The sequence below is a fragment of the Mauremys mutica genome, chromosome 3 (assembly GCF_020497125.1).
Source record: "Mauremys mutica isolate MM-2020 ecotype Southern chromosome 3, ASM2049712v1, whole genome shotgun sequence".
NCBI lineage: Eukaryota > Metazoa > Chordata > Testudines > Geoemydidae > Mauremys > Mauremys mutica.
In genome coordinates, this window is record NC_059074.1 from 173,629,743 (window position 1) to 173,653,585 (window position 23,843).

At 41.5% G+C, this 23,843-nt stretch overlaps 1 protein-coding gene across 4 annotated transcripts in view; it reads left to right on the top strand.

Moving 5' to 3' along the window:
• Positions 1-23,843, top strand: part of SLC3A1 (solute carrier family 3 member 1) — a 40,101-nt gene that overhangs the window by 12,535 nt on the left and 3,723 nt on the right. The window contains exons 1-9 of one of the 4 annotated variants that reach the window (XM_045008964.1): positions 2,549-3,012; positions 4,461-4,640; positions 6,603-6,757; positions 11,290-11,415; positions 14,193-14,312; positions 15,288-15,412; positions 16,863-17,061; positions 18,567-18,713; positions 23,388-23,625. In XM_045008964.1, coding sequence (XP_044864899.1) covers positions 2,577-3,012; positions 4,461-4,640; positions 6,603-6,757; positions 11,290-11,415; positions 14,193-14,312; positions 15,288-15,412; positions 16,863-17,061; positions 18,567-18,713; positions 23,388-23,471 — 1,572 coding nt within the window. In that variant the 5' untranslated portion in view covers positions 2,549-2,576 and the 3' untranslated portion in view covers positions 23,472-23,625. Of the gene's footprint in view, positions 1-2,548; positions 3,013-4,460; positions 4,641-6,602; positions 6,758-11,289; positions 11,416-14,192; positions 14,313-15,287; positions 15,413-16,862; positions 17,062-18,566; positions 18,714-23,387; positions 23,626-23,843 lie in introns of those variants that run through there. The other 3 variants (XM_045008962.1, XM_045008961.1, XM_045008963.1) reach the window with 3 other exon arrangements.

The window sequence follows — 23,843 nt, forward strand, 5'->3', positions numbered from 1 at the left end:
AATAGCTGCCTTCTCTCCTGTCGGGGAGAAACAGGTTCCCTCCCAGTTTTGCCACAGATTTTAAAACATAATATTATGTATCCATATATCCTCACCAGTGTGTCATTAGCTTTCAGAAAAGACCCCACTCTGTTCACTAATATAGTAATATTATATGCAATCAGTTGATTCAAGTGCTTAACAGTCAAGGTTCAACCATCCTGTCTTTACAGACCAGTGAACATTTGCAATGGATTCTTCTGAGGGTAACCCCTAAAAGTAAAGTTTATTCAACCTGGGAGGAAGGCGACATGAAATTTGGTGGTGAAAGAAGCTCCATGCTCTTTCTTCCCCCAGTTGGTAGCTTAATAGCTTTGTTTATCTAATATGTAAAAAACAAAACAAAACAAACCACTTCATTGTTTTTTTTCCTGAAGACTGGGCTGGCCAGAGAACCAAATACACACTCCTTTGTCTAAACCTGTATATCAACTTCCCATGACATACCAGGTCCAAACACACTGTAGTCATAATTTGAGTGTATATCTATAATGCAGGGGCAGGCAAATTTTTTGGCCTGAGGGCTGCATCGGGTTTTGGAAATTGTATGGAGAGCTGGTTAGGGGAGGGGGTCATTGCTCAGCCCCCCTCCCCCCGGGACTCCTGCCCCATCCAATCCCCACTGTTCCCTGACTGCCCTCCCGGGACCCCTGCCCCATCCACCCTCCCCCCCGCTTCCTGTCCCCTGACCGCTCCCGGAACTCCCACCCCCCACTGCTCCATCCAACCCCTCCTCTCATTCCCGATGGCCCCACCAAGACCCCTGCCCCATTCAACCACCCCTTCTCCCTGTCCCCTGTCTGCCCCCAGAACCCCTGCCCCTGACTGCTCCCCACTGCCCCATCCAACCCCTTTTCTCATTACTGACTGCCCCCCCGGAACTCCTGCCCCCATTCAACTCCCCTGTACCCCGCCCTCTGACTGCCCCAACCCCTATCCACACCCCCACCCCCTGATCACCCCCCCCCAAACTCCCCTGCCCTCTATCCAACACCCCCCCTTCTCCCCGCCCCCTTACCACGCTGCCTGGAGCACCGGTGGCTGGTCTGGCTGGAGCCAGCCATGCCGTTGCCACCACGCAGCACAGAGCACTGGGTCAGGCCAGGCTCTGCAGCTGCGCTGCCCCGGGAGCTTGTCGCCCACCACCCAGAGCATTGCACTGGCGATGGAGCGAGCTGAGGCTGCGGGGGAGGGGGAACAGCAGGGGAGGGTCTGGGCTAGCCTCCCGGGCCAGGAGCTCAGGGGCTGGGCAGGAGGGTCCCGCAGGCTGGATGTGGGTACGGGCTGTAGTTTGCCCACCTATGCTACAATGCTTAATATCTCCTGCATACATACATCACACAAGAATGTTAATGATCCGTGAGTAATTAGCCTTGAAATAATAGCTCACAAGGCATATTTTGTACAAGATTATTACTATAATGTGTACGGCATGAATAGAGGGATGTTTAGGGCCACACCTCCCCCCTTACAATGCTGCAGGAGGGTTAGCTACATGCTGACCAAGAGGTAGCATATCAAAGCCCACTGTGCGGCAACACTTCAATATGTTTAATTATATCGGAAATGACCATCCTAAGCCCACATATTATGGGGCACCTTCCACTGTCCTTAAAATATATACTTCCCCTCACGCTTGCTTCTCACTCATCTGGGTCACCCAGGCCAATAAAGAGTCCTGTCACTCCTGAAGATATTTACTCACTTCTCTTACTACTCTTAATCTGCCCTGCTGTCAGTGGAGTGCTGGCCCTCAGCTATTTACCTAGCTGTGCTAGAGTCCCACCACTCATATAGCAGATCCTGTGCCACAGCACTGTCTAGCTGTGCCTCAGTTTCCCTCACCCAGACCAGTAAAGAGTGAAACCAGACCTCTTACCACTCTGAGTCTGCCCTGTTCCCAGCAGAGTTCTGGCCCACAACTACCCTTACCCGTGCCAGTGTCTGTATATGTTCAGCAGTTTTGTGCCACAGCAACGTCCAGCTGTGCCTCATGGCCCACAGCTTTCCTAGCTGTGCTAGGGGTTCACCAGTCTAATATTTTGTACAAAGATTACACACATGCTAGTGTGCAGAGTGTGAATACAGGGGTGCTTAGTGTCATATTTACACTGGGAAGTTTCTCACTCAATGGATAAGGGACTTGCTAAACAAATGTTGTGCCAGAAGGCCAGGCAAGGCCTCTTCTTTTCATGGTTGCAATAGGCAATAAAAGTCTAGCTTGGCTAGCAGGAGCAGGAGCAACTGAAGACATAACTTTGATCAGTTAGCGTAAGAAATAAAGCTGAATCCTAATAGCACTAGGCTATGGCCATGCTTCTTTGCAATAGTTTGCCATTTAGCTGAAGACATCTATTATGCAAAAGAATAGGAGCACTTTGTCCTTTTCATCCTCATTGTACTTTGACGGGTCAGTCAGGTTTATTTATAAACCACAGGCTAATTACCTTGCTTCCCGTTTCACTGAACAAAGGTATGTTGCCACCTATCCTAGCATCAGCAAGACTTCTCATAAGGACACGACGTTCTGACTAAAAATGGCTGAGGAGGAAAGTAAGAGCTTCTCTGTTGAGTTGAGTGAGAAAGGAAGTATAGAAAACAAAGGATTTGTTCAAAATGAGGCACTTAATGAAAAGGAATGCAATGCCAGCAGCCAAGAGGAGATACTAGAAACATGCGCTGTTGGCATCAACTCAGCAGCTGTGCAGAACCAGGGCTGTGAAGTTTTGAAGCCCTTTGCAGGAATGCCTAAGGAAGTCTTGCTTAAATTCTCAGGTCAGGCACGGTACAGAGTCACCAGAGAGATCCTCTTCTGGCTCATAATTGCATCTACACCAGTGCTTGTCGGTGCTACAATTGCAATTGTTGCCGTGTCACCAAAGTGCCTGGGCTGGTGGCAAGCTAGTCCCATTTATCAGATCTACCCACGTTCATTTAAGGACACCAACAAGGATGGGAATGGTGATCTGAAAGGTGGGTGCTCTACATTTTTGTGACGTTCAGTCTTTGGTAGCATGAAGCTGTATGTATTATATATATTTCTGTTACCACAATCTCTCATTCCCTAAAAAGTGTATTAACAGTAGAGGCAGCCACCGGATTAGAGACAGATGGGATCACAAGTTAGCTAATAACCCACAGGCAGCCAAAACTGTGATTATCATTAACCATCTAATCAGGAAGGGCTCAAGTTGCTGAGTCTAAAACTTTATCAAAGTTAAAACCTCCCCAAAGTATGCCACTGTTCAGATCTGGAGTTTTGATTTGGCCCATCAGAGAGAAAAAGAGAGAGAACAGCTGCAAAATTGCAATCCAGATTAGAATTTCCCACCAAAATTTGGGGAGTGTTTGGAATCCAATGATATTAGACAATCAGTTAATTGCCATTTTGGATTTTGCTCCATAAAAAATCTGAGGGGGAAAGAAACCATTAAAAAATGAAAGAGGAAGAAATACACTTGTATTGAGTCTCCCTAAAGGCTCAAAAATAGCATCTGATACACTATATAGATGGTGCCAAATATTAAGAACTCAGTTGACTCACAGATTTTACTACAAAAAATGGATGGGAAAAGACAAAAAAATAAACTATATATACAAAATGTACTAGAACATCATAACTTCTATCAGGAAGTGAAGAACAGTGTGTTTCTATAGGTGGATAATTATTTGTGACATGCCATGAACGTATATTAGTTTTGATTTAAGAGGAGGGAGACTGCAATGATTTAGGGACTGGAGAGAGAATTAGAGTGAGTGGTAGAGAAAAAGTACAGGTTAAAAGAAGAAGTGGGGTTTTTACTCACAAAAGCTTATGCCCAAATAAATCTGCTAGTCTTTAAGGTGCCACCGGACTCCTCATTGTTTTTGTGGATACAGACTAACATGGCTACCCCTCTGATAATAGGTTAAAAGAGAATGTCTTCTATCTAACTGGAGGTGAAGCCTAGGGCTTTTTCATTTAAATCACACTTACCCGCTTCTCAGGGTGGTTGTGAGGGTTAACTCACATTCCTTGACAATGAAAATAAATAATTCAAACATTTTATTAGAATTCATTAATCTCAATATTCCAAAATTGAATGTTACATTTAATGAATGAAAGAATAAAAGCTGTAAGCCAGGGTGTAAATGCTGCTTGAATTAGTATCTTTGCTCTGTGTTTCATGATTAATCTTTTTCAGTTGCTTATTACAGAATAAAGACCTTCAACCTTTTAACATACTGTGATCCAATACTGCACCACAAAAGCTTTAGGATTCTGCTACCTCTAGCCATAATGAAAGGGAAAGAGATCTCCGCCCGTGGACCTGTGTACATCTTCCAGATGAGGGAAACTTAATTTCAACAGAAATGATAACTTTGACACACACACACATTGTTTTTGTCCTCGCAAAACAGACTTTTTTCTTTATTTACAGGTATCCAAGAAAAACTGGATCATATCATGTATTTAAATATAAAAACGATCTGGATTACTTCTGTTTATAAATCACCCTTGAAAGACTTTGGGTATGGAGTTGAAGACTTCCGGGATGTTGATCCTATGTTTGGAACGATGAGGGATTTTGAAAACCTGATTGCAGCTATACATGACAAAGGTAAACTTGAGCTCTGACCAAAAAAAAAAATAAAAATGCACTGCTCACACATGGAATGTAGATGTACTTTTCTTTTTTTACGTCACATTTTGTTGTTTTGTGTTTCAATTTGTGTGTCTTCCATGGGCAAAAGGGGTTCAGAACCTAGCAGATCAAATGGGGATTCTGAATAGGGTTACCAACTTTCTAATGGCAGAAAACCGGACACCCTTGCCCCTCATCCTCTCCCACCACTTTCCTGAGGCTCTGCCCCTTTCTTGAGTCCCCGCCCTCCATCCCGCCTCCCTCCATCACTTGCTCTCCCCAGTCCTCACTCACAGGGGGTTGGGGTGTTGGAGGGGGTGAGGGCTCTGTCTGGGGTTGCTGGTTCCAGGGTGGATCCAGAAATGAGGGGCTTGGGGAGCAGGAGGGGGCTCAGGGCTGGGGCAGGGGTTGGGGATTCGGGGTGCAGGCTCTGGGAGGGAGTTTGGATGTGGGAGGAGGCTCAGGGCTGGGGCAGGGGGTTGGAGTGCAGGAGGGGGGTCCAGGCTTGGGCAGAGGGTTAGGGTGCTGGAGAGAGTGTGGGCTCTGGGAGGGAGTTTGGGTGTGGGAGAAGGCTTGGGTAGGGCAGGGGGTTGAGGAATATGAGAGTGAGGAGTGTGGACTCTGGGCGGTGCTTACCTCAGGTGGCTTTGTGAAGGCTGGAATGTCCCTCCGGCTCCGCGTGCCACTCCCGCATGCAGGTGCCACCCCTGCATGTAGGTGCTGCCCCTGCAGCTCCCATTGGCTGTGGTTTCCAGCCAATGGGAGCTGTGGAGCCGGCGCTTGGGGTGGGAGCAGCACATGGAGACTCTGTGGCCACCCCTATGCCTAGGAGCTGGAGGGACATGTCACCACTTCTGGGAGCCTCATGAAGCCAGGTAGGGAGCATGCCTGCACCGCCAACTGGACTTTTAGTGGTCCGGTCAGCGGTACTGATTGGAGCCACCAGGGTCCTTTTTCAACTGGTTGTTCCAGTCAAAAACTGGTCACCTGGCAAGCCTAGTTCTGAAGGGATGAGTACTGACTGCAGCATTACAACCCTTTCTATCAATCTTGCAGAAGCCTCTCCATTGGGGCTTCATGGAACTTGGCCTATGTAATATGGATGGGAACTAGGCAGTGGGAGAGGGAAGCCAGTACTGTAGCATATGGACTCTGTAGATCCTCTAAAATCCACACAGCTCTCAGGATGGCTACTGGTGTTTTGGAATGAAACTCCTTTCACGTTCTATGTTGGGGGACCAGCCCTGTTCTCTTTTTGACAGGTTGTATTTATTAGTCCCTGCAGTAATCTTCTGCTGACTGAAGCCTGAGATGCTGTCACTTCTATCTTTGCATCCGTAAGCAATAATGTTCTTGCTGGAGTTAGAAAATAAAATTAAATTAAGAAGATTGGAAAAATTTGGGTTCTTTCACTAGCATGACCTCCTTTGTCTGTCTGTTTAGACCCCAGTCCCACTAACATTTATACAAGCACTTAACTTCATACAGGTGAGTAGTCCCATTGACTACAAAGGGACTGCTCATGTGCACTTAGTTAAAGAGATACATAAGTGACTGTAGGATGGGGCTGAGTGTTTGTCTACACTCTAAAGGGTTTCACCAGTATAGGTTATACCAGTTCACCAAATTAAATGACCTACACTGAAAAAAGAACTTTTTGCATAACATTTTGGTATAACAGCATCTAAACTAGGGCTTTTGCTGACACAGTGATCAGTGGTATGAATCTTCCGCTCCCCCTCTTAACTGACAGCTATGCTGGCAAAACTTTTCCGTGTAAACCAGGCCTTAGATTCTAAGCCCTTGAGGACAGAGGCCTCTCTTAACTATATGTCTGTAAAGCCACCAGTGTTATTTTGGCTTCTATGTTAATACTGTAAATTTTGTGACTTGGGATGTTTTGTTTTGATTTAATCTTTCCCACATTTGATTTGTAAGGTTTAAAGGTGATAATGGATTTAATACCAAACCACACAAGTGACAAACACAGTTGGTTTCAGCTGAGTCGCAATCGGACTGGGAAGTATGCAGATTACTACATCTGGCATGATTGTGCACACACTGATGGGACAATCACTCCTCCCAACAACTGGGTAAATACAAGGTTTGGGGTCACCTTCAAATCACAAAATGAACAGGAAAATCACAGCAGTGTAGTGAATATGAAATCATTGTGTGGTGGCTGCTGTACACAGCATGTAAACTCAAATCTTGTTTCATTTGTAACTTCTACTCGTATTTGAGTTCATCTGAACAACGTGAATTAAGATACAAGAATAAGACAGTGAAGCAGCACTGCTTTTGTTTGATTTCATTTGTTTTTAATCTGTTTTGATTTCTGTTCTTCTCCTTTAATTTTGTATCTAACACATTTTGGTATATGGTAGGGCTGTCAATTAATTGCACTTAACTCAAGTGATTAACGTAAAACAAATTAACTAGATTTTTAAAATCACAGTTTTAATCACTGTGTTAATAATAGAATACCAATTTAAATTTATGATAAATTTTGGATGTGTTTCTACATTATCAAATATATTGATTCCAATTACAACACAGAATACAAAGTGTACAGTGCTCAATTCATATTATTTTGATTAAATACTTACACTGTAAAAAAGATTTTATAAATGGTATTTTTCAATCACCTCATTCAAGTACTGTAGTGCAATCTTTACAGTGAAAGTGCAACTTACAAATGTAGAATTATTTTTTTCCACATAACTGCACTCAAAAACCAAACAATGTAAAACTTTAGAGCCTACAAGTCTACTCAGTCCTACTTCTTGTTCAGCCAATCGCTAAGACAAACAAATTTGTTTATATTTATGGGAGATAATGCTGCCTGCTTATTTACAATATCATCTGAAAGTGAGAACAGGCATTCACATGGCACTGTTGTAGCTGGCATTACAAGGTATTTATGTACCAGATATGCTAAACATTTGTATGCCCCTTTATGCTTCGATTTATCTTTTTTACAGTGCAAATATTTGTATTAAAAATAATAATATAAAGTGAGCACTTTACATCTTGTATTATGTGTTGTAATTGAAATCTATATATTTGACTACGTAGAAAATATTTATCATAAATTTAAATTGGTATTCTATTATTGTTTAACAGTGTGATTAGAACTACCATTAATCATGACTTTTTTAAAATCTCATGATTAATCGTGATTATTTCTTTTAATCATTTGACAGCCCTAGTATATGGACATTCCATTTGGGGAGCTTCTTACCAGTTGTCCTTTATGCATGCCAACTATGAGGTCAGAAAAACAAACCAGCACATTGTTGGATTATTGCTTTCCTTTCCTAGCCTTCCTAGCAGGCCAAGATGCTGGAAAATGGCTTATCTACTTATTTTCCATGTTTTAATTGGAAATCCAACCATTTACTCTATGATAAGAACTTACATCTTCTAAACACATGAGCTAGAAACCAACAAATTAATATATTTGACCATAATTATTTTTAACTTAGTAACACAGCGACTGTTTTGAGAAATATCTTGAATATTGTCTCAAATCTAACCCACGTACAGCTGATGACTTTATTATTCTCAAATATTCATTGTTGCTGATATTTCAAAAGAGGTTGTTATGTCGGTTGAGGCTTTGTAGAAACAAGTTTCACAAAATATATGTCAGCTAGAAATACTCCCATAAAATTAAAGAAAATTCTCAATTAAAACCTGCTTTTGAAAAACATGAATCCTTCCCGTGAGCATTTATAGCACAGGCATACCAGCGTTATGCTGGTTTATGATATCTGAAAATGAAATTGACTGTAAAGAAAAAGTGAAACCGACTAGTTTATTTTCATTGTCTAACCTGAGAGAAATGTAAAAAGTAAACAAGAAACGTAATTATTTAGAATCCAGTTTACTTTTTACAATTATTTTCAGTGTTCATTTTCTAAGTTGTTATTAGTAACAGTAATGTAACAGCTGCTTATTAGCAACAATAATAATAAATAAGGCTTTTTAAAAAAAAAAGTATTAAGTTTAACTGTACAGTCTCCCTTTAAAACTTAGTGCCACAAAAAAAGCTTACCATTTCTCTCCATATCTTTTTCTCACAGACTAATAGGAAGAAAAGTCCAGCTCAACACATTCCAAGCTCATCATGTATTTCATAGGCCTGTCAATTAATTGCAGTTAACTCACGCGATTAAGTAAAAAAAATTAATTGTGATTAAAAAATTATTCATGATTAATTGCAGTTTTTATTGCAGTGTTAAACAATAGAATACCAATTGAAATTTATCAGATCTTTTGGATGTTTTTCTACATTTGTGTATATATATATATATATATATATATATATATAGTATTCTATGTTGAAATTGAACTCAAAATGTATATTATTTTTATTATAAATATTTGCACTGTAAAAATTATAAACAAAAGAAATAGTATTTTTTCAATTCACCTCATACAAATACTGTAGTGCAATCTCTTTGTCATGAAAGTACAACTTACAAATGTAGATTTTTTTTGTTACAATAACTGCACTCAAAAACAAAACAATGTAAAACTTTAGAGACTACAAGTCTACTCAGTCCTACTTCTTGTTCAGTCAATCGCTAAGACAAACAAGCTTGTTTACATTTGCAGGAGATAATGCTGCCCTTTTCTTGTTTACAGTGTCACCAGAAAGTGAGAACAGGCATTTACATGGCACTTTTGTAGCCAGCATTGCCAGATATCTACATGCCAGATATGCTAAACATTCGTATGCCCCTTCATGCTTCCATGCTGATGACGCTTGTTAAAAAAATAATGCTTTAATTAAGTTTGTGACTGAACTCTTTGGGGGAGAATTGTTATGTCCTCTGCTCTGTTTACCCGCATTCTGCCATATATTTCATGTTATAGCAGTATTGGATGATGACCCAGTACATATTGTTCATTTTAAGAACACTTTCACTGGTACCATCTTTGCGTTTTATGAAATCTGCAATGTGAGATTTCTAAAGATAGCTACAGCAGTTGACTATGAATCTGAAGTGCCTTCCAAAACCTGAGAGGGATGAGGTGTGGAGCATGCTTTCAGAAGTCTTAAAAGAGCAACACTCCAATGCAGAAACTACAGGACCCAAACCACCAAAAATGAAAATCTTCTGCTGGTGGCATCTGACTCAGATAATGAAAATGAACATGAACATGCGTCGGTCAGCACTGCTTTGGATTGTTATCAAGCAGAACGCGTCATCAGCATGGATGCATGTCCCCTGGAATAATGGTTGAAGCATGAAGGGACATATGAATCTTTAGTGAATCTGGCATGTAAATATCTTGCAACCCCAGCTACAACAGTGCTATGAGAATGCATGTTCTCACTTTCAGGTGACATTGTAAACAAGAAGCAGGCAGCATTATCTACTGCAAATGTAAATAAACTTGTTTGTCTAAGCGATTGACTGAACAAGAAGTAAGACTGAGTGGACTTGCAGGCTCTGACGTTTTTCATTGTTTTGTTTTTGAGTGCAGTTATGGAACCAAAAAAAATCTACATTTGTAAGCTGCACTTTCACGACAAAGACACTGCACTACAGTACTTGTATGAGGTAAATTGAAAAATACTATTTCTTTTGTTTTTTACAGTGCAAATACTTGTAAAAAATTAATATATAGAGTGATCACTGTACACTTTATTCTGTTGTAATTGAAATCAATATATTTGAAAATGTACAAAACATCCACAAATATTTAAATAAATGGCACTCTATAATTGTTTAACAAAGCAATTAATTAATTAAGCAATTAAATTGTTTTAAGTGCAGCCCTAGTATTTTATTAATAGTCCTTTTCATTACTGTTGAAATTCTTAGAAGCACCTATATTGCTTGTACAAAATATACTAGGCTTGGGAAATCGTTAAGCAGATCTTATGCTGTTTGGTGAGCAATTTTGGAATTTGAGCAAATAAATATATAATGTGAGATTGACCAAACACAAATAGGTCTATTAAAGATGATAAATACCAGGGCACAGGCAGAAGTGTACTAGGGTAGATGATTTGCATATGAAGGACCACATATAGCAGCTGGTTATGTCTTTGCAGGTTAAATAAGTTTGTAGTAGTAGTAGGTGAAATATATGGAAATTGTTTTATAGTTGTGGATGAGATTTACACTTGTATGTAAATATGAATTTATTAGGTTAATGTTAAGGAATGTTAATGTTAAGGAAAAACATCTCATTTAAATGAGGGTATTTTCTGTTTACCTTTATTAATGAAAAAATAAAAAGTTAAAAATAGAGTAGGCTGAGTAATATTAAATTCCGTTTTTTAGTCATCGTAATTTGAAGATGCACTGAGTACATGCAGCTCTCATTGGCTTCAATGTTTTTCATGTAACAGCCATATATGTTCAGTAAATTGGATTTTAAATAGTTATATTGCATATTTACTTTAGCATTTCTCTCCTTTGGACAATGAAAATAGACTAATCAGTTTCAGGCCAACTAACTGTTATGGATAGTAAATGAATACTATTTACTAAGTGATGCATGCCTTTCTATATGCTTGTGAAGCACTGTGTAAATTACAATGCTGTGCAAATGCTCATCATTTATTAAGTAATTAATCATCATCATTTTCTTATGTGATCAGGTGAGTGTTTATGGGAATTCCAGTTGGCAATATGATGAAGTGAGAAAGCAATGTTATTTTCACCAGTTTGGGAAAGAACAACCAGATTTAAATTTCCGCAACTCCGCTGTGCAAGAAGAAATCCATGTAAGTATATAATCCACTGCTGCTACTCCAGTAGCAAGGAAACTGTTGGGTTTTATGTTTGTTTTAATTTTTAGAATGTAATTTCTTTATATAGTTGACAATCCAGTGGGAAGTAATTCAAGGATTAGTGTTTATGCAAACAATACAGACAATGAAGTGTCAACACAAATATATCTGCTTAGGCAAAATTTAAACAATTTATTGTAATGCTTCAAGTATCAGAGTCTTATCTTTGAAGAGTCTCCTGCTAATTAAAAAAAAAGAGGCAGCATCCCACTGAAAGAGTCCCATACATTGCAGTACCACGGCCTGTAGTTTGCAGTGTTCTGACCATTATTGTATTATACTTTTAAAAGGATTAATCATATAATATCTAGGATCTAGTTTCTGTGTGAGGCTTACACAAATGTACACCTCTCCCTGGCTGCTCAGATGCAGACTGCACTCATCTCCTGACTTCTAAGATACAGGACCTACCATGTATTTCTTATAATTGTCTTGACCCAGCAGCAAAAAAGTCTCTGCCTCCTTCTGCCCTGGGACTTCTCTGCCTGGGTATCAGCAGCACCATTTCCCTAAAACCCCCTCCTGCTGCCCCAGGACCTTCTGCTATAAGGCTCTATGTGAAGGGAGGGCTCAGTGGCAGGGCAGGTCTGTGTCTTTAGCCCCGAAGCTCTTGCCCTGAGCTATGCCAAGCCCTGAAAATCTTGGGATCGGAGGAGTGTCTCACTTCATTGTGACAGCTCTTCCTGAAGCTTTCAAAATACCATGCTTGTGAAGGGTTCACACAAGAGATCATTGCCTTCCCCAGCTGCTCAGAGGGAACTCCCCTTACCCACACTCCACAGGCTGGGGGAGCTCCCACTTTATCCTCTCCATCTCCCACCCCATCACTGTCCTCTGCACCCCATTCACCTGCAACCCCCAAATCTGTCTCCTGCTCCCCCAATGCCCTGCTCCCCCTCACTCCCTCCTTCACTTCTCAGTGTCTGGGCTGCTCTCAACAGTCTATGTGGCCCGCCTTGCCCCCTGAATCATAGAGTGGCAGCCATTTTGCCTTTGGGCCTGGCTTTAACCTCATTGAAAACAGTGGGAGGTGGCAGCCAACTTTTTTAAGAGCAGCCTGACTTCAGGCGCAGTTAAAGTATAGGAAAATGGCAGCCATCTTGCTGGCTTCAGCCCCCCTGACAGTAATAGATGGTGCCATTTTGAATAAGGGAAAATTCATGGGTTGGCACCTGTCGTCGTGTTTTCATGAAAGGTTAAAAGAATATAGCCCCAAATCGTTAGGGGGTGCTCAAATCATGGGAGTTGGCAATACTGCGCATCCCAGAGTGTCTGCAGAAAAATACTCTGGACTAGAACAGTCTAATACATTTCAGAAGTGCTTCTGAGCACCACTAGTTCTGTCAGTGTTTTAAGGAACAAGAAAACAGTAAGTTAGTGTTTTAAAATGAAGCTCTATTTCAAAAGGCTGGTGCTTTGTGACTTAATAGGAGACCAGGGCTACTCTGTGACAGAGTATGAAATCTTTTACATTCTGTGTGGATAAACCAAACGGGAAGCAGGAACAGTCAAGCTTTACCAAAACCTTGCCAATGTGCCACAACCAACCTCTGTGTATAAAGGTAGTTCAGTCTCCATGGCCCAAACCATCCTCGGTGTTTTTGTGCTGGTTCTAATTGAGAGGTTTTTACAATGCACACAAGTGCTCGGATGAGACCTCTTTCAGTGCGTGAAATCACCATAGAGGCTGTTGACATGGATACCTGTAGTTGTTTTCAGAATTACTGTAAAGGGACAAGCAATTCAATAAAATGGAGTATGTATTGACCTAATAAAATCAGTGAATCTTTAACGTGGACTAGTTGAATTCCATCATATTTTTGATCGAAGTCCTGGCTTGTGCAAGTATATTGTATATGTAATAATAATAAATGACAGCACTGTGTGCATAATCTATTTTTATTACTTAGTTGAAAGATATTGTCTAGCACATAGTAACATTTACACAGATTGCTGCAGGGGGATTAAACTTTGGACTCATCTGTTAAAATTTAGGACCATTAAAATTATAGTAATAAAATAACCATGCAAGCATGATGTAATTTTACTGATAATAGCTAAACTCTGAATTTGATAAAGAAACCACAGATCCATAACCCTTAACTTAGGTAATCATTTTTCATTTTCCGGATAACAAATCGGAATTATTTTCACATCAGTTAAATAAGAGAGAACAGATTTAGGAAGTGTTGTGTAAAAGAAAACCCAGTGTCAAAAGGTCTGTGCAGAACAATGAACATTTGTATCAATATGTTCTAATTGCCTGCAGGCTTGATGAGTGTACACCAACCATAGGGCTTAGCAGAACTAGCTTTCTTTACACTCTGTTCCTCTTGATTAGGTATTTACAAACTGCTATAAGGCCAAGATTCTTTGATAGACTAGATTAAAGGTGGCTTCCTGTGAGGTATGGGGTTTTTCTGTCCCCTGTCCTCCTTGAATGCTTGGGGTAGTCATGGCTGTATGTCTATTATGGTTGAAAAACAATTCAAAGAATTCCGGTTTAGTAAGACAAACTCAGCCATAGACAGTAGCTTTAACATTACTAAAACGTTAAATTTAAAAACGATGTATTGTTATATAATGTTATATTATATAGTGTGTTATTAGTATGTGTTATGTATTTCATAAATTATGTGCAATATATTTGATTTAAATTAATATTTGGAAAGTAGGTGACTCATCAAGAATTATCTTCATTTTATGTTTAGGATATTATCAAATTTTGGCTTGGCAAAGGCATTGATGGGTTTAGTATCAACGCTGTTAAATTTCTTCTTGAAGCAACACACCTGAGAAATGAACCTCAAGTGAATAAATCCCAAAATCCGGTAACACATTTTCTGTTTTGAATTTGTTTGCTCCTTATTGTCTTTGGAGATGTACCACTAATACATTTCCCCTTTGAATTGCTAATGGGACTCACTCCTTGTTTTTCTGGTAGGTTTTGCATTGACAATAAATTACAGTGAAATGTGTACAGATGAGCTTCAGAAGTGTATGACTAATTATTATGGAACTTGCCCTTAGTGGGGCTGTGGGCCCAATAGAGTCAGGAGATGATACCAACACTGAGAGGCAATAACATTACTGAGTTGACAGAAAGATGTGCATCTTATTGACTTTGCAAGTCACTACAAGAATCTCATTTATATTGCTTCTGCTTGGAGTCTGGTATTCAGCAGCATCTACTGTATGTGTCATAATCACTGGTGTAAACTGGGTTATATAGATTATTCCTCATTTAGATTGATATGTTCCCCAAATATTTAGCCCCTCATCTAGCACTGCATTAGATAAATAACTAATGAAGATGCAGCTCCAAAACTGTGCCATTAATGTATTATTTCAATGATTCACTATTTCAGATAGATATTTTGAAATAACTGTATTCCCCATAGGGCCACAATACTTGCTATCTTTACTCACAATGAGCGGTATCTTATTTTGTGAGTAGTCCCACTGAAATCCTCAGGGAGCAAAAACATGAGTAAAGGTGGCAGAATCAGGGCCTCATTCATCAAAGTCCGTTTCTAGGGAGTAGGGGCTTGGGGCAGTGAGTGGTGCAATCCCTCTCCCCGCTGCAGTCAAGCCAGCTTCAGGGCATGGAAAAGGAAATGCCAGGAGTGTGGGCTACCTTGTATCTTCTTTGCAGCACCAGGAAAAAAGAGTAGGTAATATCATTATGGCCCCAGTTTGCTAACAGACTCAAGTAAAACATTATCTGAAGTGGTGCACTGTCTTTTGAAAGTGTAATTCAATGAACAATAGAATGGCTAATGCAAAATGTTGCATTATTCTTCAAGGAGAGCATCTCAGCATATTCTGAGCTGTATCATGACTTCACCACCACGCAAGTCGGCATGCATGATATTGTCCGCAGTTTCCGGCACACCCTGGATGAATTCAGCGTTGAGCCTGGCCGATACAGGTAACTCAGTTTGTTAGCATAGCCGTATTGAATTTTCCCTCTAATGCTAAAGGCACAATCTCACCAGTGGATAAACAGGTTTGTCATTGTAGGATGCTTTTGCAAGAATACCAGCCATTAATAGTGACATATAGGTATGTGATATATAGAAAGAAAAGCAAATTATTTTAAAAGACAGTGATGTTGCAATCTATATGGTTTTATAAAAATATGCTAATGAGTGACTATAATGTAACTGGAATATGCTTCATGCAAAAGGTCTCTTGTAAGGTATCATTACAAAGCTTATAATCTACTGTGTGTGATCATCCTATTTGTATAAATGTACCACTCTAGTATCTGAAACTAGAAATATGAAATATAACTCTGAGGGCCTATTGTAGTTATGCAAAGTGTGGGTCATTAATGGTGGTTTGGAATCTTGATAACTCCAATTAACCAGGACAATTGACTGCAGATGGCTCTGTTTTACCTGTAAGTCTTCCTGTATGTGTGCTGGCACGTGGGCAATGAAGTCTTGCAGTGACATGTGATGATGTCACCTGAACTGGAATCCATCTTTAACCTGGTGTCTTTCCATTGAGAAGGAGGGGGTGGGAACCCAGAGAGGGACAAAAGATCCCCGCCTTATGCAAAAGATATATAAAGGGGTGGAACAGAACAAAGGGAGGAGAGGAGCCATCATGAAGAATCCCCTGGCCACCACCTGAGCTGGAACAAGAGCTGTATCAGGGGAAAGAATTGTGCCCAGGCCTGGAAGGTGTCCAGTCTGAGGAAAAAACTTACTGAAGCATCTCTGAGGGTGAGATTATCTGTATTCAGTGTGATTAGACATAGATTTGCACATTTTATTTTGCTTAGTGACTTACTTTGTTCTGACTGTTACTACTTGGAACCACTTAAATCCTACTTTCTGTAGTTAATAAAATAACTTTTTACTTATTAATTGACCCACAGTATGTATTAATACCTGGGGGAGCAAGCAGCCATGCATATCTATCAGTGTTATAGAGGGCGAACAATTTGAGTTTACCCTGCATAAGCTTTATACAGGGTAAAACGGATTTAGTTGGGTTTAGACCCCATTGGGAGTTGGGCATCTGAGTGTTAAAGACAGGAACACCTCTGTGAGCTGCTTTCAGGTAAACCTGCAGCTTTGGGGCAAGTAATTCAGACCCTGGGTCTTTGTTGGAGCAGATGGGAGTGTCTGGCTCAGCAAGGAAGGGTGCTGGGGTCCTGAGCTGGCAGGGGAAGCAGGAGCAGAGGTAGTCTTGGCACATCAGGTGGCAGCTCCCAACAGGGGTTCTGTGATCCAACCCGTCACAAAGACAATGCTAAATTATTAGATATGTCAAGGTCCATTCTAATTCCATGCAATTCTGATAAACTCTGAATGAACACAGTTTCCATTTTCTTTTTTAAAAGAACCCACTTGTGTGCTCCTTTGTAGGTTTATGGGAACTGAAGCTAATAACCTGGAAAACATCGAAGCAACAATGATGTATTATGGAACATCTTTTATCCAAGAATCAGATTTCCCCTTCAACTTCTACCTAATTAACATGGAAAACTTCTCAGGAAATAGTATTTTTGAAGCTGTATCTTTGTGGATGAAGAATATGCCTAAAGGAAAATGGCCAAACTGGGCGGTAAGAGTTCAGACATTTAAATGGCATGTTCCTTCTCCTATTACAGCCCACAGCAAAGCTCTCATTGGAGTAAGATCAAGCCCAAAATAACTATAGCTGTTGTATCTGTGGAATCTACCATGTCCTTTCAGTACACTACAGCAATGGCTGTAGCGGGTCCATGTTATCCATCCCAAGTATATTTACAGGAGTGTGATAGCATTTTTGCCTAGTTTTAAACATAATCATCAGGCACACTTTTTTATTCTTTCAAGATAATATTCCACTTCCCCTTTCTTTGGCAAAACAGGGTGTGTGCCAGGAACGATGTGGGGTTTGGGAAAGGCGACAGAATCCCTCTAAACCTTCAGGCACATTTGAAACAGCTCCAGACTGCTTCCATATCAGCTGCTGCAGCTCTGGGACTGGAATAGAGGATCTGACCCTATGCACCTTCTACCTAAGGGATTCTGTGCATAAAGTGGCTCCGCCCCGCCGCTCTTTTCCCCCCACGTTGGCCTGTGGTGCAAGCCAAGCTGCCCAAGTGTGCCTGCTCCTTGGACGTCTACCTCCAGTGTAGTGGAATCACCATAGTCCCAAAGTACTGAGAGGCTTCCATTGCTCCTATTATAATGGATGAATGCTACCCTCACAAAACCAGCACTACACAACAGAAAAAATAACTCTGGTCAGCAAAGCAAATGTTGGCAGAAAGACATGAGAACTGTAACGGAGGGTGTTTGTGTTAGAATGGAAGACACTGTTGGCTGGGATGCTAATATATCAGCATTGTTTACTTCTGTCTGTCATGCTGTTGGTAGTATTTCCAGATTTCAGTTGTCAGGCAGCAAATTGTACTGATACAAAAATACTCAAATCTTTTCCCTTGAGGATATGGAAGTGAAAGAAAGAAGCCAAATAAACTTAATAGTTTGCATCATAGGATTTAATGTAGAAAACTTTTGAAAATATAAGAAAAAAGATAATATAAAATTGATGCGATGATCAAAGGATGCCTTAATATATCAATGCATCCTGAGAGTTATAGTTAACATTTTGTTACATTAAAAAAAACCCACCTCTTTTACTTAATATGATAAGATCTCATTCTGCATTCAGTGATAATGGAATAGATTTGCTACCGTTATACCGTACAGAGCAACATCTCTTGGGGGAGGAAGCGGGAGGGAAGCAATAGTAAAACAGTTGTGCTACTGAGCACTCTTATCATAAAGCATGTAAGTGCTTGGACAATATAATAGAAATATATGTGAAACTTTGCCTCTGGGGCTACTAGCTACCCACTGCTTTTAACATACATCACTTCACAAGGGAACAGAGCCAGATTCTCCTCACTTACACCTCTATAAATGCAGAGCAAGTCTACTAGTTTAAATGAAGTTACTCCATGTTTACATTGATGTAAATGAACAGAACTTGTATTAGACCAATGTCATATGGATGTATTTAGTTGTAGTATGGACCTTTATTCTCTTATTTTGATATAAGAAATTATTTTTGTTTAGGTTGGAGACCCTAGCACTGCTCGAATTACATCTCGGATTGGAAAAGAATACACTAATGTCATAAATATGCTCCTTTTAACTCTTCCTGGGACACCTACAATTTATTATGGTGAAGAAATAGGAATGGAAAATATTGCAACTGAAAATGTGAGTGAAGGACTTATAAATTCAAATCCCCTAAGGAGCACTATTAGTTCTGAGTACACAGAATTTTCCAACAAAACAGTAACTTTTGTTTAATTAAGCACATATGTTAGGGGGCTTATTCCTTCACTTATTCCTCACTTCCCTGGTCTTTCTCGCATGAAAAGAGAGCAACAATACCCGAAGTCCAAAGGTGCAAACAATTCGATGTTTATTGGGGTGAAATTCCAGAAAGCATGATTCTAGCTTCCTTCCTCAGTGTCCCCTTTCCCAGCTCTGACACCACAGAGCCCTCCCTGATCCCATTCCCCCTTTAACAAAGCTTGATTCCAATGCCCCTACCCCCATTCCCTGTCCACCCACCCCTTACTTCCTGATTGACTGCAGACTATATAGTAAAACTTGAGTTCTGCTTAGCAATACCTTAATCAATCATTTTACTATCAGAGGGGTAGCCGTGTTAGTCTGGATCTGTAAAAGCAGCAAAGAATCCTGTGGCACCTTATAGACTAACAAACGTTTTGCAGCATGAGCTTTCGTGGGTGAATACCCACTTTGTCGGATGCAAGTAGTGGAAATTTCCAGGGGCAGGTATATATATGCAAGCAAGAAGCAAGCTAGAGATAACGAGGTTAGATCAATCAGGGAGGATGAGGCCCTGTTCTAGCAGTTGAGTGAAAACCAAGGGAGGAGAAACTGGTTCTGTAGTTGGCAAGCCATTCACAGTCTTTGTTTAATCCTGAGCTGATGGTGTCAAATTTGCAGATGAACTGAAGCTCAGCAGTTTCTCTTTGAAGTCTGGTCCTGAAGTGTTTTTGCTGCAGGATGGCCACCTTAAGATCTGCTATTGTGTGGCCAGGGAGGTTGAAGTGTTCTCCTACAGGTTTTTGTATATTGCCATTCCTAATATCTGATTTGTATCCATTTATCCTTTTCCTTAGAGACTGTCCAGTTTGGCCGATGTACATAGCAGAGGGGCATTGCTGGCATATGATGGCGTATATTACATTGGTGGACGTGCAGGTGAATGAACAGGTGATGGTGTGGCTGATCTGGTTAGGTAATAATAATAATAAATTGGAGATATGCCAATCTCCTAGAACTGGAAGGGACCTTGCAAGGTCATTGAGTCCAGCCCCCTGCCTTCACTAGCAGGACCAATTTTTTTGCCCCAGATCCCTAAGTCTCCTCCTCAAGGATTGAACTCACAACCCTGGGTTTAGCAGGCCAATGCTCAAACCACTGAGCTATCCCGCCTGTGATGGTGCCGCTGGTGTAGCTATGTGGGCAGAGTTGGCATCGAGGTTTGTTGCATGGATTGGTTCCTGAGCTGGAGTTACTATGGTGCAGTGTGCAGTTACTGGTGAGAATATGCTTCAGGTTGGCAGGTTGTCTGTGGGTGAGGACTGGCCTGCCACCCAAGGCCTGAGAAAGTGTGGGATCATTGTCCAGGATGGGTTGTAGATCCCTGATGATGCGTTGGAGGGGTTTTAGCTGTGCCTACCTTCATGCCTCCAGCTTCCATCCCGGGCACAACACAAGATCCATTTTCTACAGCCAAGCACTGAGGTACAAACGCATCTGCTCTAACCCCGCAGAGACCAACACCTACAAAATCTCTACCAAGCATTCTCAAAACTACAGTACCCGCACGAGGAAATAAGGAAACAGATCAACAGAGCCAGACATGTACCCAGAAGCCTCCTACTGCAAGACAAACCCAAGAAAGAAACCAACAGGACTCCACTGGCCATCACATAGAGTCCCCAGCTAAAACCCCTCCAACGCATCATCAGGGATCTACAACCCATCCTGGACAATGATCTCACACTTTCACAGGCCTTGGGTGGCAGGCCAGTCCTCGCCCACAGACAACCTGCCACCCTGAAGCATATTCTCACCAGTAACTGCACACCGCACCATAGTAACTCCAGGAACCAATCCATGCAACAAACCTCGATGCCAACTCTGCCCACATAGCTACACCAGCGACACCATCACAGGACCTAACCAGATCAGCCACACCATCACCGGTTCATTCACCTCCACGTCCACCAACATAATATACGCCATCATATGCCAGCAATGCCCCTCTGCTATGTACATCGGCCAAACTGGACAGTCTCTAAGGAAAAGGATAAATGGACACAAATCAGATATTAGGAATGGCAATATACAAAAACCTGTAGGAGAACACTTCAACCTCCCTGGCCACACAATAGCAGATCTTAAGGTGGCCATCCTGCAGCAAAAACACTTCAGGACCAGACTTCAAAGAGAAACTGCTGAGCTTCAGTTCATCTGCAAATTTGACACCATCAGCTCAGGATTAAACAAAGACTGTGAATGGCTTGCCAATTACAGAACCAGTTTCTCCTCCTTTGGTTTTCGCACCTCAACTGCTAGAACAGGGCCTCATCCTCCCTGATTGAACTAACCTCGTTATCTCTAGCTTGCATATATATACCTGCCCCTGGAAATTTCCACTACTTGCATCCGACGAAGTGGGTATTCACCCACGAAAGCTCATGCTGCAAAACGTCTGTTAGTCTATAAGGTGCCACAGGATTCTTTGAATTATTTTACTGAAATTTAACTAACCAATCCTGACACAGTGTAACATGGTTATTTAACCAATTATATCCCACCACCTTAATTAGTTTACACCCAACAAAATTAATTATACAGCAGACAGAAACAGTCACAGAACCAGACAGAGATTATACACACAAATAATAGGGAAGTGGAGACTACAGTGACAGAACAATACAGAAATGAGGATTTCACATCCCAGCTGTTGATAAGTGAGTTCTTGCCAGACAGGATGCTATCAAACTAAATTTCCTTTTACATCTTCTAGGCTCTTCCCTTTCTCTGGAGGTGATAGGAATATCAGGACAGGATTGTATTCCTAACAGCCCAATAGCACCTTATTTCAATGTGACTAGTTTGGACTGTAAGGATGTGACTATATATTTCCCAGGTTATGGCTGCTTCTGCTGCTTAGCCGAAGGCTTTAGCCTAAGAACCAGGACTCAGACTGTCACAGTGAGAGAAGGCCCTTACACATACAGAGAGTAATTTTGATTCTCTTTCTTTTATACCTCTATAACTAGCTAAGTGATAAGAATACAGCTAAATTCTTAAAGTATAGGCCTTTGCAGACAGGCCTAAATATCAATATATTTCTCATTCCATCCCCAACCACTGTCCTGTTTCTAAAATAATCTTTCCCCAGTGAAAGGGGAGCAACCACTTGATTATTCTCATTATTATCTTCATGAAAAGACAGCATTGAGTGGGAGCATTCTGAATGGCAAATGTTCCTCCTTTTTTGGTTTCTTACTCACTCACTATGGGAGAGAACTGAGGGCTTGGCTACACTTACGGTTTGCAGCGCTGGTAGTTTGCAGCGCTGGTCATCCAGCTGTGTAGGAGCAGCGCTGGTGTGTGGCCACACTCACAGCTACCAGCGCTGGTGTGTGGCCACATTTGCAGCATTTCCAGCGCTGTTGGGAGTGATGCATTATGGGCAGCTATCCCAGCGTTCAAGTGGCTGCAACGTGCTTTTCAAAAGAGGGGGGTGGAGTGGGGTCTAGTGTGACAGGGAGCGGGGGGAGAGAGAGTGGATTTTTGGAGCCAACACTGTGTGTTAGCTTCCTGACTTGAAAAATCAGAACGTTTTTCCGACCCCTTAGTCTTAACTCTTAATTGCAAACAGCCTGCAGGCAACATGACTCCCCGCTGTTTCTCTGCCTGCCTCTCATTTGATTGTTTACAGCCAGGTACAGATGATCACAGCAAACAGGAGCTTTGTTTGTTTTTTAGATAGCAGCAGCGGCAACAGAGGAGCTCCACAGAGCTCGTTCACAACAGGGAGGAGGATCTCATTTGATTGTTCACAGATTGATCACAGCAAACAGGAGCTGATAAGCAGCTCCGGTAGAAACGGAGCTCCGAGCTCCGGAGGTTCACAACAAAACAAAGAGAGGCTGCATAACAAAACAAAGGGAGTAATTTAGTTAAAAGCATTCTGGGATATCTCCTTATTCCCTGGAGGCCAATAAAAGCGCTGGTGTGTGTCCACACTTGATGAGCAGCGCTGGATCACCAGCGCTGCAATCGCTACACCCCAACCTGGCCAGGTGTACAGCCAGCGCTGCAGCCAGGGAGTTGCAGCGCTGGATGTGCCTTGCAGGTGTGGAAGGTTACTAATTGCAGCGCTGGAAAGCCTCTACCAGCGCTGCAACTTGCAAGTGTAGCCAAGCCCTAAGTGTGTGAGAGAACCAGAGTAGCTTCATCTCCTCATGCCCCTGCACAGAGCTAGTAGTTATCCAGCCCTAGATGACCTGAGCACAAGGACTGCATGTGGATGATAGCAATGGTCAGACTAGCCTTCCCAAAGTAGGCTCCACTGCCCCCAGTCCCAGTAGGGCTGAAGGAAGTATATGGTGTTTAAGGGTGTAATAGAATAGAATACACATTGCAGTCTTGTGGCTAATAGTGATAATACACATCTAGGCACCAAAGTAGTCTGCCTTGGATGCTGAAGGGAGTTCTGTGTTGAGGAAAAGAGTTTCAGTGACAAATCCACCTTTTCCCCTAACCCCTTCAAGTGGATTAATGAGTCCTTCTAGCAGTTAAATCTTTTCAGGAAAACTTTGCCTTTCCTTCCAGATATATGCTGACAAAGCTTCTCAAGAGCTTATTACTACAGATCCCCAGAGCCTTGTCTGCTGCAAACACAAAGCTACTTCTTAGAAAGATCTCACCCTTTGGCACAGCCCTCTCACTCTGGGGTTTCAATGGCCATCCAGTTCTGAGCCCTGGGCCACGGGACGGAAGGAAAGGTTTCCTTTAACCATCAGAGACAGGACTCATGAGCAGGGTCTCTGAGAAAGGAGGAGTCATTTGCTGAGGTACACTTCTGCAGCCATGAAAATTTACTCCTGGGGGAATGCTGCACTGAAATATTAAAAATTCCGCACACAATATTTAAAAAATCTGCAAATTTTATTTACCAAAACACACTATAATCATACCAGTTTCAATTATTTTGGTAATTTATTTCAAAGTACCCAACAGCAAGTACGTCTGTAACAATAGACAAAAAAGATTCAGGAAATTTTTTGA